The sequence below is a fragment of the Nicotiana tomentosiformis genome, chromosome 10 (genome assembly GCF_000390325.3).
Source record: "Nicotiana tomentosiformis chromosome 10, ASM39032v3, whole genome shotgun sequence".
In the NCBI taxonomy this organism is placed as follows: Eukaryota; Viridiplantae; Streptophyta; class Magnoliopsida; order Solanales; family Solanaceae; genus Nicotiana; species Nicotiana tomentosiformis.
In genome coordinates, this window is record NC_090821.1 from 67959260 (window position 1) to 67974718 (window position 15459).

General features: G+C 33.5%; 3 protein-coding genes across 10 annotated transcripts; all 3 read left to right on the top strand.

The window, feature by feature from the left end:
• The first annotated feature begins 207 nt into the window (after positions 1 to 207).
• Positions 208 to 3320, top strand: LOC104119746 (F-box/FBD/LRR-repeat protein At1g13570-like). Of its 3 annotated transcripts, XM_033652429.2 has the most exons (5): positions 208 to 333; positions 1402 to 2247; positions 2333 to 2494; positions 2567 to 2934; positions 3065 to 3320. In XM_033652429.2, exons 2-4 carry the CDS (start codon positions 1429 to 1431, stop codon positions 2843 to 2845), a joined length of 1260 nt encoding a protein of 419 aa, XP_033508320.1. In that variant the 5' UTR covers positions 208 to 333; positions 1402 to 1428; the 3' UTR covers positions 2846 to 2934; positions 3065 to 3320. The 3 variants fall into 3 exon arrangements, with proteins under 3 accessions (XP_033508320.1, XP_009629619.1, XP_033508319.1); XM_009631324.3 differs by lacking the exon at positions 208 to 333 and having other exon boundaries at positions 368 to 2247; positions 2595 to 2934; XM_033652428.2 differs by lacking the exon at positions 208 to 333 and having other exon boundaries at positions 371 to 2247.
• A 1511-nt stretch (positions 3321 to 4831) lies between these two features.
• On the top strand, positions 4832 to 7920 carry LOC104119745 (uncharacterized). Of its 3 annotated transcripts, none has more exons than XM_070187278.1 (4): positions 4832 to 6246; positions 6837 to 6929; positions 7023 to 7178; positions 7307 to 7920. In XM_070187278.1, the coding sequence occupies exons 2-4, from the start codon at positions 6843 to 6845 to the stop codon at positions 7370 to 7372; spliced, it is 309 nt and encodes a 102-aa protein (XP_070043379.1). In that variant the 5' UTR covers positions 4832 to 6246; positions 6837 to 6842; the 3' UTR covers positions 7373 to 7920. The 3 variants fall into 3 exon arrangements, with proteins under 3 accessions (XP_070043379.1, XP_009629617.1, XP_033508318.1); XM_009631322.4 differs by having other exon boundaries at positions 4832 to 5035; XM_033652427.2 differs by having other exon boundaries at positions 4833 to 6929.
• A 1816-nt stretch (positions 7921 to 9736) lies between these two features.
• Positions 9737 to 13251, top strand: LOC117272930 (F-box/FBD/LRR-repeat protein At1g13570-like). Of its 4 annotated transcripts, XM_009631318.4 has the most exons (4): positions 9737 to 9864; positions 11494 to 12305; positions 12402 to 12569; positions 12695 to 13251. In XM_009631318.4, the coding sequence occupies exons 2-4, from the start codon at positions 11517 to 11519 to the stop codon at positions 12995 to 12997; spliced, it is 1260 nt and encodes a 419-aa protein (XP_009629613.1). In that variant the 5' UTR covers positions 9737 to 9864; positions 11494 to 11516; the 3' UTR covers positions 12998 to 13251. The 4 variants fall into 4 exon arrangements, with proteins under 4 accessions (XP_009629613.1, XP_033508316.1, XP_070043623.1 ...); XM_033652425.2 differs by lacking the exon at positions 12402 to 12569 and having other exon boundaries at positions 9765 to 9864; XM_018778887.3 differs by lacking the exon at positions 9737 to 9864 and having other exon boundaries at positions 11363 to 12305.
• Positions 13252 to 15459: the final 2208 nt, after the last annotated feature.

Genomic DNA, 15459 nt, shown 5'->3' on the forward strand with positions numbered 1-15459 from the left:
TAGATAATTTTAGTAATAAGAAAGGGCAAAATGTGAGAAGAAAAAGCGGGGTAAGAATGTGATCACACCAAATCAATGTTACATAAATGATACTGATTTAAGATACAATAAAAATAAAATTTAAGTAACAATCAAAGTAAATAGTAATATATTTAAAGTAAAAAAATGCAATATAATAGTTAATTTTTTCTCAATTACGAATAGAAGTGAAAAAATAAAATAAAAATTATCGAGAGGTAATTAAACAGTGAGGATCCCCACCGAAAGTAAAAGAAGTGCCCTCACAACGGAAGATTGAACACAACCAGAGAAAGCCTAACTCCATTTTATAAAGTAAGATTAAATTAAATGTGTGATTCTGCACATCGTTTTTTCTTTTGTTTTTCTTAAATCATTTCATTTCTCTTTGTAATTGCAATTGGTGTTCTATAATTTTGTTGAAATTCACTTAATTATGTTGAATATTACATAAATTTTTATGTTTCCGTTGTGTTTATAAATTGCCAATCATGCTTAGGGTTATCCAAAGTGTGGGAATAAAGCTGCTAAGCTTTTTTTAGGCTATACAAATTTTATTACTCAAATTCCTTGGGTATTTTTCCATTCCTGTAGTGTTTATAATTAAAGTTAGGGTTATGCATTTTGTGGGAATAAAGCTGCTAAGCTTATTTGGGCGATGCCAAATATGTGAAATAACTAAGCTAGCGTTTGGGCATAGATTTGATTGAAACTTGAAAATGGAATTTTTGAATAATTTTTGAAAGTTTAAGTTGTATTTGGACATGCATTTTATTTGAAGAAAATTAGTTTTTGGGAACTTGAAAATTTTTGAACTTTTTTCCCAAAACATGATCATATTTCATAAACAAACAATGTTTTCAATTATTTTTTGAAAAAATGAAGCCAAGATGTATGGCCAAGAAAGAACACTAGGTGATTTTTTTCCATCTATTGGTGTATAGAATTACTTGGTACATGTTGCTGGTGGGAGGTAGTAGGTGTTCCGTGCAATTAGTCTAGGTGTACGTAAGCTTGCCCGGACACCACGGTTATAAAAAAAATTATTGGAACTTTCTCTCTCCCTTTGTTGTTTAGCTATAGATGTCTTTAAGCTTAATAGAAGCAAAAGGTAATTTGGTTCTATTCTTCCTTTCTTTTTTCTTTAGAATAATCACATATTTTATAGTCTTATGTTTTAATAAAGTTTTTGCCGATGGCATCCTTACGGTAAAGAATGTAGTTCTTTGATATTAAGAGGAGATTTACGAATGATTTCAATTAGAGCACGACCTTTCTGTTCTTCTTACAGTTATAGCATGTCAATTTCAAAACATCATGTGCAGTTGTGTCAAGATAGTTTGGAGATTTCCTCATCTTTGTATTCTTGTTCATTTTCTACAGGTTCTTATTGGCAAATATTGTTATGTGATGTCTCCTGAGGACAAAAAGCATTGTTGTCTAACTTTACCTCCCGATGCACTTAACAACCTTCCAGAGAATGTAATTGATTCCATTTTGATGTGTTTGCCTTTTAAAGATGCTGTGAGGACTAGTGTTTTATCAAACAATTGGAGATATAAATGGTGCGGACTTCCAGAGTTGACGCTTGATGAAGCTGTTTGGACAACTAAAAAGAATTTATTTTTTCATACAACTGAAATTACCAAGATTATTTCCCACATTCTGATATTTCATGCAGGACCGATTACAAAGTTTATCCTCTGTGTTCCTAAGTCGAGAAGCTGTCATATGATTGATGACTTGATATATTTTCTCTCTAAAAATGGCATTCAACATCTTGTTCTTGAACTTCCATTCAGGGATAGCCCACACAAATTGCCTTCTTCATTTTTCAAATGTTTGCAGTTGAGGCATTTGACTCTCCAGAATTGTTTAATAATTCCTCCACCTGCCTTCAAAGGATTTGATAGGTTAATTAGGCTGGAGCTATGTGAAGTTACAATATCTTCCAAGTTGCTTGGAAGTTTAATCTCTCATTGCTTGTTACTCGAGCATTTGGTGCTGCATATCGCATATTCTTATAGCAACGTCGTTGAAATTAATGCTCCCAGGCTGAGATCATTTTACTTTGCAGGCAGTATAAGATCTATCTTTCTAAAGAATGCCCCTCTTCTGGAAAAACTTTTACTTACGGATAATGAAACAGGTTATTTGGGGGCAGAAAAATGGGATATTGTGAAGTTTTTCGAGTCTTTTTCTGCTCTTGAGCATCTCTGCGTGAATATGGTAAATGTTGCTTCCTGACTTCAGTATAACGCATTTTCAATTTTAGGCTTTGTTTCACTCTAAATTTTTAATATTTTCTTCCTAGTTATTTGCTGCAGAAGCAGGTGAAATACCAACAAGGCTTCCCTTTGATCTTAACTGTGTCAAACAGCTTTACATAACTGTTGATCTGTATGACTCGGCTGAGGTTTCATGTGCTTGTTGCTTGATAAGTAGCTTTCCATATTTACAATATATGGAGATTCAGGTACTCTTCTCTATGTTTCTTATGTTGTGGCCTTTTATTTTCAGAGAATTGAATTTGGTTAATTTTTCTTAGGAGGCTTGTTGTAACGATGGTGTAGCAGATCATCGAGTGGAACTTCCCTCAGACGTGACATTTAATCACCTCAAGGATGTTAAGCTAATATTCACTAGTGGCTCAATTATTGAGATGCAGCTTGCCAAGCTTCTGTTAGCCAAGTCTCCCGTGCTGGTGAGAATGCTAATCGAGTCATGTCGAGCTAAAGGAACTGCAACAGTAAAAAAACTCGTTGATGAGTTAACAACATTTCAGCGTGCATCACCTGAAGCAGAAGTTGTCTTCATCAAACGCTAGTACAAGATCAAGATTACGATCCTGTTTATTGATCTTCAGCAGTCTTTAATCAATCTATGATCTTTGGCTCAGTTATTTTGGAAGTTAAAGTGAGTACTTTTTTGGTTGAAAATGAATTTTTTTTAATCAACCAAGTATAACTATATACAACTGCTAGCTCCTTTTGACTCTTTTGGGCTTTGAGTCATTCAGTATTTTCTTCCTGGTTCTTGGCTGCAGGAGAAGGTGAATTATCAACAAAGATTCCCTTTGATCTTAAAGGTGTCAAATGTCTTTGCCTAGTTGATGAAATAAGAATGGTAGATACTTATCGCACCCGGTGTATATATTTGGATTTGCTATAAAATTCAAATATAGTTATGAATGGTAATTTTCTAAAAGTATAGCTACAAATTGTAAGTACAGTGTATAAGTTAGCTACATCATATAATTTTTCCAGAAAAACAAAATAATGTGATGCAAGCACTTAAAACTCCCTCTATCTCATTCATTGATATTTGATATCTCAATGGTCATTCTCTTTTAGTTAAGTCAAAAAATCTTTTTCCTATTGGATGCATTTTAATCTATGAATAGGCTTTATCTTCTTTTTAATACTCTTCTGTGTTTTTTTTCTTGTGTGTGTATATGTTTTCTAGATTTGTTTGAATGCCTGATTTTGTTGCTAATGAAAATGTGTTTCTTGTTTAATCTCTGTGTTTAATTATTAAAGTCTGGTTAAACTTAAAAGATTATATGAATTAATGATCATTATTAGATTACAAAATAATTATCATGTGTTACCGAAAAAAATTTCCCATAAAAAATATTTTAAGAGATCGTATGTTCGTCAATTTGTATAATTCTTACTAAACATATACTTACATATTAAAACTTTATTCATAACTTAAATAAAGTGAGATTGAATTTATTTTTATATTTCTATGCCAATTGTTTTTTAAAATATCGAGAAAATTAGAGGCGGATTCGGGTAATTCAGATTGGATATGAAAATTTCGGATTGAATCTTCGGTTTCAGGTTGAAGAAATTATAATCCAATTCAAATAAGCTCGGATTGGATCAGGTTTTTTAAGTTAATTTTTAGATTAGTTGGATTGGATAGTTTGAAATTTTCGATTTTGAGCCGATAAATTGAGCTTTTTCTTACAAGATATGAATATTCTTGTAAAATATTTATGTCATATTGCCTTAATAGTTTCTCTTTCCCACCATAATCATTCAAATAAAATATTCATGAAGCGGTGAAATCATGTTAAGAAAATGCAACAAAAACATTAATAATGTCCTAAGAATTAACAAGTTCGGCTTAGTAAGACCATGATACGTAGATAGTATTTTAACATTAAAAGTAGAAATACAACTTCAGCCTTCTATGTTCGAAACCCATAAAACGCCAGCTAGCGTGGGCGAGAAAGAAGAAAATTCTATATTCGATTTAATAGGGTATCTGATATTGAACTTAGCCATAATATTGATTATATGAGCCGGTAATATTATGCATATGAAAAATGGGTGTGTGATTGACAAATTTCGTAAAATTTAAGAACAAATAAAATTGTTACACAAATAGCAGATTCACTGTTTACTCTTTCTAGTCGGTGTACATAAAGTATGCATAGTTATACATATATTATACATAAATTATATGTCTATTACACATACGTCGGTTATTTTTTTTAGTTTAAGGGATTAAAACAACAATAATAACGACCTAGTAAAAATTTATTTGTGGGGCCTGTGAAAATTAGTGTGTACGCAAATCTTACCCCTATACTGAGAGAGTAGAGAAATTGTTTCTGAAAGACAAAAACGAGAAAATATAATATATTAGTACTATCAACAGAAACCAAAGTAATAATAACAGCAACAGAAAAGCCAAAAAATAGACGAAAACAATAGCAATAACCACATAAAAGCCAGAAAATAAATGAAAACAATACCAATAACGGTTAAGTAAACAGACCGGCACTATAACACAACATTAATTTGGGTTAATTAAAATTTGGCATTTCCCCCCAAATGGACAGCCCTATGAGTAATCACTCCATAATTTTAGGGTTTCTCTTTCCCCTTCGTTTGAAAAAACCTCTTTCCGATGAACCCAAAAGAGTAGAGAAAGCACTCAAAGTACGCATAAGGCTATTTGGTACTCCTTTTTGGATCTTCCAAATTCATAATCTCAAGTCTTGGTAAGCTGAAAATCTGCTACCTCGTCTTTTGTTTTCTAAAAATCATTTCTTTCCATTTTGGATGATGTTGGTATTGTTGGTTTTCTTGGGGTATGAGCATCATTTCAGTAAGTCAAGAAAAGTAGCTGTATTTTGGCATATTGTCTTAAGTTTGAGAAGCAATTGAGGTTTCTGTACAATGAGGGGATTGGAGAAAAAAAGAATCTTTATTATTTAAAAGAAGAAGAAGAAATGACAGCATAGAAAGTTGATTTTTCTCTTAATTTGGTTGAAATAAACATTTTGGATTGGTTTGAAAGTTGAATTTGGTCCTTGATGTAAATTATTTGAAATGTTTCCTATGTATAAGTGGAACCAAATAACTCAGTTTGTGATCATTTTTCAGTCCCGTATTACTTGTGCTGAACATGTAAACTAAATCAAAGTATTTGCTACTTAGTATAATTTTCATTAGTCGCCATCATACCACTTCTAGACTAGGTTAATGTATATTCTTATTATGAGAAGGGTTCAATCGGCAACTTACATCCTATAAAAGATGGAACTTGTTAGGTTCATCCCTTAAAGTTCTTAGCATTGAACTTAACTTATCGTACTTTTGAAATTATGGATTTAGAATATACTATTTTAGTGTCACATTCCATGTAAAAATTACCGGATCCGGTTGAACTTGTAGCTAATAAGCTACATCTGCTACTGGTGGTGTCGAATGACCACATGAAAAAAAACGATTTTGCTATGTAATAAAGGACTCTTTGGTCAGAGGAAGCTAGATCTACAATTGGGGTTCTGCCATCAGTTACTAAAAAGGGCAGCCTGGTGTACTAAGCTTCCGCTATGCGCGAGGTCCGGGGAAGAGCCGAACCACAAGGGTCTATTATACGCAGCCTTACCCTGCATTTCTGCAAGAGGTTGTTTCCACGGCTCGAACCCGTGACCGCCTGGTCACATGGCAACAACTTTACCAGTTACGCTAAGCGTCTCAACCAGCTTCATATAAGCGATCCCGGAGGTTCGTGCGTAGTGCCCCTTGTTCGGGTGCCACAAAATGGAATGCATCTGTCCGCGATGCAGCTTGTGAAAGGTTTCAAGAAAGGGGAACCTACATTTCTTGCAACCTTGACGGGAATCGTTGAGAGCTCCCTTGAGGCAGTAGCATTCTCCCCTTCCAAAATACTTGATCAAGTGTCAACTGTTGAAGTCTGCACCAGGTATACCTCCATTTCTTCGATAAGATGCTTGTCCTCACAGCATCTCGTAAAGGCAAATGTATTACAAAGGCAAATGTATTACAATAATATCCCCTACTATTAGATTTACAGACATCATGTACCACCTTTTGACCCTCAATGTAGGACCACTTACTAAGTTTACCCTCTCCATTGCTGATCTGGGAAAATGTCTTAAATTGATAACTTGATATGTTTTCTCTCTAGGAATGTCGTTCAGCATCTTGTTCTTCAATTTCCGAAGGATAACCTATACAAATTGCCTTCTTCATTTTTCACATGTTTTCAGATAAGATATCTAAGTCTCCATAAATGTTTAATAAATCCTCCACCAGCTTTCAAAGGATTTGATAAGTTAGTTGCCCTCGAACTTTGTGAAGTCACAATTTCTTCCAAATTTCTTGGAGGTTTAATCTCTTACAGCCTGTTGCTCGAGCAGCTGGTGGTGCAATCAAGTATCTCCGATCACATTCAAATTAAAGCTCCCAAGTTGAGATCCTTTGACTTCACAGGCAGTTTAAAATTAATTTCCTTAATGGATATCCCTCTTCTTGCAAAACTTTCACTTGTAGATATAGATGAGGGAGGAAGCTATGATATTGCCAAGTTTTTTCGAGTCTTTTCCTGCTCTCGAGCATCTCCACTTGAATTGTTATAGTGTCCAGGTAATTGTTGCGTCGTGACTCATTGCAGTTCTTTTTTCATGGCGCTATTTTTTGGGCTTTGAGACATTCTGATTTTTGTCGCTGTGTTTTTAGTTCTTAGCAGGCAAAGTACCAAAACAGCTCCTCTCTCCTCTTAACTGTCTTAAACGTCTTTACCTATCTGACATATGTCTAGATGGTGTAGACGAGGCTTCATGTGTTCTTTGCTTGATAAGAAGCTCCCCATATTTACAGGACATTGAAATTCAGGTTCAATTTTTTTCTTTCTCTTCTCTATGCTCTTTCTGCATGTAATTGCTAGAGTGTCTTATACACTTATTTCATAATCATTAATCCTCAATTTTAGCTCAAAGGGACGAACATTTGTTATTTTATAGTTGTATGATTCAGCTTCTGGGTATGATTATGTTAATGGAGGAGATTGCTGGTCTAGAATCTCGTGAAGTTGAAAGCTTCTCAGATGTGACATTGAATCACCTGAGATCTGTTAAGCTTACAGGTATAATAGGCTTAACTCCTGAAATGGAATTTATCCAGCTTCTCTTAGCCAAGTCTCCAATGCTCATCAGAATGCTAATCGAGCCCGGGGTAGGAGATAATTCTCCTGAAACAAGACTCAAGGTACTCGCAGAGATAACAAAGTTTCAGCGGGCATCATCTAAAGCAAAAGTTGTTTATAAAGTTGCATAGATTTCTATCCAGATTACGATCCTGTTTTTCTCCACTTGTCTTTTTGCAAGACCATGATCTTAGGCTAAAGAATTTTGGAAGATTAAGGTGGACACTGGACAGACAGAATTGAATGCAGTTATACGGCTGTGCTGTGGCTGTGTTTCTATCAAACCAAAAGAAAAGGCTGTGTTTTGCCTTGTCTTACAACTTGTTTGGATGATTGTTAAGTATTGTTTCATAATGCATGTATCGTATGATATTGTATTGTATTGTACTATATCGTTTTGATGTATACAATGTTTGGATAGATTGTATTTTTTGCGATCGTTTCATGATGTCATGCAACAATAATATGAAGGATAAACTTGCAATATTATAAAGAAAGTAACACATGAGTTAGAATTATTATATAAAATGATATGGTAAAGGATAGAATAAGATTATTTAATAATAAGGAAGGGCAAGATGAGAGAAGAAAATAAGGTAACGATGCAATCAAACCAAAACGGTCGTTCCATAAAGTGGAACTTTTCTTAGTTACGTAACAACAGATTTAACAATACGATACAATAATATTAAGGTGATTTTAGTATGGAAGCACAAGTGCCTCTGAATAGATGTTTTTACTAGTCTGCTCATTATGACAATGCTTAAGGGTCCTATATTTCATGCATGTTAATGATCTACTAAATGAAACATGAAATTGTACTACAACAACAACAAAAACTCAGTGTAATTCGGTAAGTGGGGTTTGGGGAAATTAGTGTGTATGCAGACTTTACCCCTATTTTGTGCGGATAGAGAAATTGTTTTCGTCCTTGCAAAAGTTAAAGCTTGGAGACTAGTACAACAACATACCCAATATTATCCCACAACGTGGGGTCTGGGGAGGATAGTGTGAACGCAGACTTTACCTTGAGACTAATATCAAATATTAATTTTCTAATTGCAAGCACTGCTGTACAACTTCTTATTTTGTTATTGTTTTATTTAATATATGTGCTAATAATTTAATCTCTCCTATGGTGTTAATCCTTTTTCTCATGCTACATTAACATATTGATCCTATTAGCTAGATTTTTAGTAAGGAAGGAGATTGATTATTGCAATATAGAAAAACAGAAGGAATTGCTTTTTCCAAAATAACAACTAAATGCCTTTGATTTTTTTTTTTTTTAAATATAATATTCTTATGATTACAAATGTGAGTGTTGAAGTCCATTCCAACTTAAGTACAATATACAACTAGGTATGAGACACAATTGTTTTTAATTATTTCGTATTCGAAAATTCACTAATCCGACTAATCCAGTACATACCCAATGATCCATCAAGGAAACAACGATTTCTATCAGGATTTTTTTATTAGCAGAGTTATTTCAAGCTACAAAATTTGAGTGAAAGAGGAATTTAAGAGTTGAAAATGAAGCTGATTTTTTTTGTTGAAGAATTTGGATATTCCAGGTCATCCCCTTCCTCTCTCAAAAAGAAAACAAAAATGATGCTGATTTTTAAATAGGGGCATTTTTGAACTCTTTTCCTAACGGCATAGGCTCATATGAAACTATCCTAGGAGTGGTTTGGTTGGAAAACAAGTTATCTAATATTAATTATTTCAGAATTAATTATCTTCCTATAGGGATAAAAAATACTATAATCCTGGGATAACTTAGTTATACCACTATTTTATTCTATCAAACATGAGATAAACTCATATCAAATATAATCACTGAATTAATTATTCCTTATTTCTCGTACCAAACGAGTCATTAAGGAATGACAATTTTTTACTCTTTTGCATAGTCAAGGAAAATCTAAACGTTTTGTCAAAGTTTTATCATTTTACATGGCTCCCGTTTGGTCCTCCATTCACAAAACTTTAACTTTTTTTCAAATAAAATGCATGTCCAAATACAATTTCAATTTTTTTTTTTTAAATTTTCAATCAAATTTATGTTCAAACACTAGGCATAGTCGAGCGACAAATTTAAACCTTTTTAATTGAAAAGCTACTCAAGCCTCCATTAGAGGCATAGGCAAATTAGAACGTAAATTAAAGGCGAGGGATTTTTACTTAGGCAATAGATTAACATAGGGTATTTTTAAGACAAATTGAACACAATAAAAAGGGTATTATTGCAATTTAGCCATTTTCAGTATGGTGTCGCCTTTTGGATTTCACCATTTAAGTGTGAACTATATATTTCTCTTTTCAGGTTCTTCCAATTTGAGAAGTGAGTAGTTCACAATTCATCTTCATCAGGTTCATATCTTCCTCTCTTTATTTCTCCTCTTTTAACTTATTACTGTTTTCTTCATTCTTAACACATAACTCATGTGCTTTTTTATATGGTTCTGGGGTTCTATAGAATTTCGAAATCAAGATTGTATTTTTATTTTCTGGGTATAGTTAAATCTGCTGAAATTGAATTGGGTTTTGCTTAAAACTTGATGGGGTTAGCGTTATCATGGATGTAGCATATTCGTCGGTGTGTACTTTGCATAGTTTTCTAAGCAGTGTACTGTTGGCTTACTCTATATATACATATACACATTCTTTTATAGAAAAATATTATACATATGTTTAGTAAGAAAATTCTGACAAAGTAGTGTTAGATGACACCCCTTCTAGGCCGTGGCAAAGGACTAAGTAGTGTCATATGAAACAACCTCTTGCATGAATGCAGGGTAAGGCTGCTTAAACTAGACTCTTGTGGTCGGGCCCTTCCCCGGATCCCGCGCCTAGCGGGAGCTTAATGCAACGGGCTGTCCTTTTTTTTTAAAGCATTTTTGTTAAAAATAATATGTATACATACATTAAGTTGACACCGTTTAATAAATAATGCAGAGTAAACATCAATTTGGAATAAGAACACACAGCCCCAGACCCAAAGTCATTTATATAAGCTGAATTGTTACAATAGGTTGACACCGGTTAAAGAAATCCAATGTACGCCACTGTTTGGGTAACTATTTTGTATGTTTTGATAATTGAAATAACATTTAGGTGTTGAAGTATCCAGTGTACCTAGTAATATATAATGTTTATAGAAAATTATTTCTCTGTATAGGGAAAAAAAATTTGTTCAGCAAAGAACTAAATTTACTATCGGAGTTCTGCCATTTGTTAGGGTGATTAGTAATTCCAATCAAGCTTGCGAGTACGGGATCATATAAGTCGATCGCCGCTTTAACTTAAGTTGTTCCGCTGTTGATGTATGATAGGATTGTTCAGCTTTTGTTGTGTTTAGAGTCTTTACACATACCGAGTCACCTCAAGATTATGTACATTGTGGTGATAAACTACTAAGAGTCTAAGACTAATTAGACTATATAAATTAGTAGCAAAGCTATTAGTACAACAACAACAACAACAACCCAGTATAATCCCACAAGTAGGGTATGGGGAGGGTAGTGTGTACGCAGACCTTACCTCTACCCTGTGGGATAGAGAGGCTGTTTTCGGTAAAGCTATTAGTACAGAAGTTTTAAAAATAAAACAGAAAGGTAATAAAGTTACAATAGTTTGATGTCAAACCTAGCCGAATTGAACAACATTTCCTCTCCTTGTCTTATAACTTAATAGCGGCAAAAGATAATGTGTGATCCTTGTTTATTGTTTGTTTGGTTTTCCCTTTTGAATAATGATCTTAATAATATTCTGGATGCATGAAGTATTAATAGGATTCTTGCTATAAATAATGCAATTCATGGATATTAAGAGGAAATTGATGAGTTATTTAAATGTAATGCACCTTTTTCTTTTATCTTACAGTTGTAGATTGTTGATTTAACAATGTCAATAGCAGTTGTGTGCTGTCTTTTAGTATGTACTCTATCCTGATAGTTTTTGAGATTCCTTACCTATTGTATACTCGTTTATTTTCTGCAGGTTCTTGTTGGCAATCATTTAATATGATGCCTCCCCCGGATGCACTTAGCAATCTTCCCAAGTGTGTAATAGATGAAATTTTAATGAGGTTGTCTTTACGAGATGCTGTGAGGACAAGCATCTTATCGAAGAAATGGAGATATAACTGGTGCACACTTCCACAGTTAAAACTTGATCAAACTCTTTGGAAAACTACAAAGGATTTAACATGCTTTACAAGTAACTTTACAAAGATTATCTACCACATTTTGACCCTTCATGAAGGACCAATTACCCAGTTTACCCTCTCAATTCCTTATTTGGAAGGTTGTCCTAATTTTGACAACTTAATATATTTCCTCTCTAGGAATGGCATTCAACATCTTGTTCTTGAACTTCAAAGTGGTAATCTATACAAATTGCCTTCTTCATTTTTCACATGTTCCCAGTTGAGGCATTTGTCTCTCGAAAATTGTATAATACATACTCCACCAGTCTTTAAGGGATTTGAAAGGTTAATTAGCTTAAAACTAAGTGGAGTCACAATTTCTTCTGAATTGCTTGGGAGTTTAATCTCCCATAGACTGTTTCTTGAGAACTTGGTACTGGAAAACTCAGATATATCAAACCCCGTGGAAATTAGTGCTCCCAAGCTGAGGTCTTTTGTCTTCATTGGTGATATACATTTTATACGTCTAAAATATGTCCCTCTTCTTTCCAAAGTTTCATATGAGCCTAGAGCATTTTCTGTAGAGGCAGAACATGATCTCGCCAAGATTTTTGAGTCTATTCCTGCTCTCGAGCATCTCTGCTGGAATCTCCACTATGTCAAGGTAAATGTTGCTTCATGATTTGAATATAATGCATTTTTATAGATGTACCATCTTTTGGGCTCTGAGTCATCCTGATTTTTGACAATTTCTTCCTAGGCCGTGGATGCTGGACCCGTTGAGTTTATACCAACAAGGCTTCCCTCTGCTTTTAACTGTCTTAAACGCCTTTACGTATCTTGGATTTGTCTGGCAGAATTCTTTGATCTTTCATTTGCTCTTTGCTTGATAAGAAGCTCCCCATATTTAGAAGAGATTGAAATTGAGGTTATTAACGATGTTTCTTTCTCTTTTATATGTGATTTTCGTATGTAATGGTTTTCTTATTTTGCATGCTCATTAGATCTTCAATTTTAAGTTCGGGCTGATGGATTTTTCTCAATCTTTCTTAGGCATGTGGTACTGTGGGGGACGAGTATTATGAACCTGTGCCATGTGGTGTTGTTGATGAGATTCCTGCAAGCTTCTCAGATATGACATTTAATCGCCTGAGGACAGTTAAGCTTAAACGTGTAAGAGATATAGGGCCTGAAATGCAGCTTATCAAGGTTTTATTGGCCAAGTCTCCGGCGCTGCTGAGAATGGTAATCGACCCCCGTGTAGAAGAAGATAAAAAATCTCTCAAAGTGCTGGCGGAGATAACAAAATTTCAGCGGGCATCATCTAAAGCAGAAGTTGTGTATAATGTAGATTAGTATCCATATCACATCCCTACTTGACCTTCACTAGTCAGTTAATCAGACCATGATGTTTGGCTAAAATGTTTGGAAGTTTAATGTGTAAAATGAATGTTGATACATAGTGAGGCTGTGTTTTGCCTTTGCCTTACAACTTGTTTGGATGGTTGTGACATGTTGTATTGTATCTTTTGGATGGTTGTGACATGTTAGTATTGTATTGTATCGTATTGTTACTTTAAATATAATGTTTGTTTTGATTGTTACTTAAATTTATTGGATCGTATCATTAAATCCGTCGTTACATAACGATGATAAGTTTCACTTTATGGAACGACTGATTTGGTGTGGACGCATCGTTATCTTATTTTTTTCTCTTATCTTACCCTTCCTTATTATTAAATAATCTTATTTTATTATTTACCTTACCTTTTCATATAATAATTAATTCTACCTTTTGCGTTACTTTTTTTATTTTATAATATTACAAGTTTATCTTTCGTATTGTTGGTGTATTTTCTACACAATTTTAGTAGTTGTCCACTGGCTACCACTGCTATATATGCAACTTTTCTTTATTATTCAAATATGCTATAAAATCAAGTGAGTCATTGTATTTATTTTTTAGTTGTGTATTTTGTTGAACATCCTAGACACATAATCTTAACCGTCCATCTATTTTTTTCTCAATCATTTAAAGGCTAATTGCTCATCTAGATTGTGATTTCTTACTTTCAAATTCAAATAGGTTAAATTTTAATTAGTTTTACTACTTGTATATTACTTTCATTGTTTCATTTTATATGACACTATTTTGTTTTTCTTCTCTTTAAGAAACAAGAGTAAATTCCTCTTAAACCCCTAAAACTTTAATGTTGGAAAATAATACTCCCTTGGCCTTTTATGGGAAAGATAATCCATTTGAGCAACAATTTTCGATGAGAACTATGGTGCAATATTTACAAGCTGAAATTGAATTTGGACAATATTATTCTTACACGTTTTAGTGTTACAGTTCCACATCTCAGAAAAATTCTCACTCAAAACACTAAGAGAGAAAAAAAGGTTAAAAAAAAGAAAAAAAAGAAAAGAAACTCAGCCTAAAGATCAGTTGCTCTTAAATCTATACCTGTATAGTCAGAACATAACCCATTTCTTTTTGCAGCTCTCATATGATCCTATATAAAGAGTAGAGGGTCAGCCTATTATCGACTGAGTTTTGAACTGTGGGCCACTGGCCCTTTAGTTTAGTATGGTATTTTATTTAATGTCACATGTTTTGGAGTTTTTTCTGTTTTTCATGCCAAAGTGAATTGTTCTAGGACACTCACTGCAAAATATCTATTATGCTACGGTCTTTTATACTTTTCATTTATCAAGTAAAGAGTCACTAAATATCTAAAAGTTGTTGTGCCATTCGACCTATTATCTACTTTATTTATCACTAGTTAATTGAAGTGTGGTTGTAGAAGCAGGGGCGGAGCTAGCCTTGCAGTCCTTGCAGTTGTGGGTTTGGCCGAACTCTAACTTTGATTCGAATTTTATATTTGTCCTCAGAAATTCATTGAAATCACGAAAATTGCACTTTTTTTTGGGTGTTAACTAAAGTCATTTTAGCTTCTGCCTCTCATTTGTTGATATTGAAAATCTCAATGGTCATTCTTTTCCAGTAAACTCAAAAGTTTTTGCCTTTTCGTACTTGCCGAAACTCGAGATGATATTTAGAGTGATGAATCCAAAGAGTTAAAACTTAAAAGGCCAAACTACTTTGTGTGGGTATTATAACTTTTAGTCTGTGCAAGAAACTATTTACATATAATAGCCGAAAAAGTATATAAAATATATATAATTTTTTTTTTATAAAATATAGAATGTATATATATATATATATATATATATATATATATATATAAAATATACAAATTTTATATATTTTTTCGACTATAATTTTTACAGCGGCTATACAATGTCATTTTTTCAATTTTTTTTGAAAGTTACAAAATAGTGCCCAAATGCAGAATTAAGCATTAGGCTGATTAAAATTGCCAAATATTGTAAGGAAAAAAAAGAGTAGCAGCAAAATATAATGTGATTCTTGTTTCTATTCTTTTTATTTTCCTTTTCGAATCACAAATATGTGAAACAGCAATTATGGCATGTTGATTTAACAATGTGAATAGTTTGGAGATTCACATTGTACTTAGCAATGTGAATGGTATGTTTGCCTTTGCGAGATGCTGTGAGGACAAGCGTATTATCAAAGAAGTGGAGATATAACTAGTGCATACTTTCAGTGTTGACGCTTGATCAAACATTTTGGAAAGCTGCAGATATCTTAATATTCTCTTCTCATAAATTTACAAACATTATGTACTACTTGTTGATAAGAGTGGGTTGCTTTACCGGTAAGCACCCTTTACTTTTAATCAAAAGGTTGTGAGTTCGAGTCACTCCAAAAGTAAAGTGGGGAGTCTCAGAGG

Bases quoted from the DNA above. Each gene is read 5' to 3' on its own strand.
- LOC104119746 (XM_033652428.2), top strand. From the start codon at position 1,336: ATGTGCAGTTGTGTCAAGATAGTTTGGAGATTTCCTCATCTTTGTATT. The intron at 2,248-2,332 runs GTAAATGTTGCT...TTTTCTTCCTAG, and splicing joins AGCATCTCTGCGTGAATATG to TTATTTGCTGCAGAAGCAGG. The intron at 2,495-2,566 runs GTACTCTTCTCT...AATTTTTCTTAG, and splicing joins TACAATATATGGAGATTCAG to GAGGCTTGTTGTAACGATGG.
- LOC104119745 (XM_070187278.1), top strand. From the start codon at position 6,843: ATGAGGGAGGAAGCTATGATATTGCCAAGTTTTTTCGAGTCTTTTCCT. The intron at 6,930-7,022 runs GTAATTGTTGCG...CTGTGTTTTTAG, and splicing joins TGAATTGTTATAGTGTCCAG to TTCTTAGCAGGCAAAGTACC. The intron at 7,179-7,306 runs GTTCAATTTTTT...GTTATTTTATAG, and splicing joins TACAGGACATTGAAATTCAG to TTGTATGATTCAGCTTCTGG.
- LOC117272930 (XM_018778887.3), top strand. From the start codon at position 11,430: ATGTACTCTATCCTGATAGTTTTTGAGATTCCTTACCTATTGTATACT. The intron at 12,306-12,401 runs GTAAATGTTGCT...ATTTCTTCCTAG, and splicing joins GGAATCTCCACTATGTCAAG to GCCGTGGATGCTGGACCCGT. The intron at 12,570-12,694 runs GTTATTAACGAT...AATCTTTCTTAG, and splicing joins TAGAAGAGATTGAAATTGAG to GCATGTGGTACTGTGGGGGA.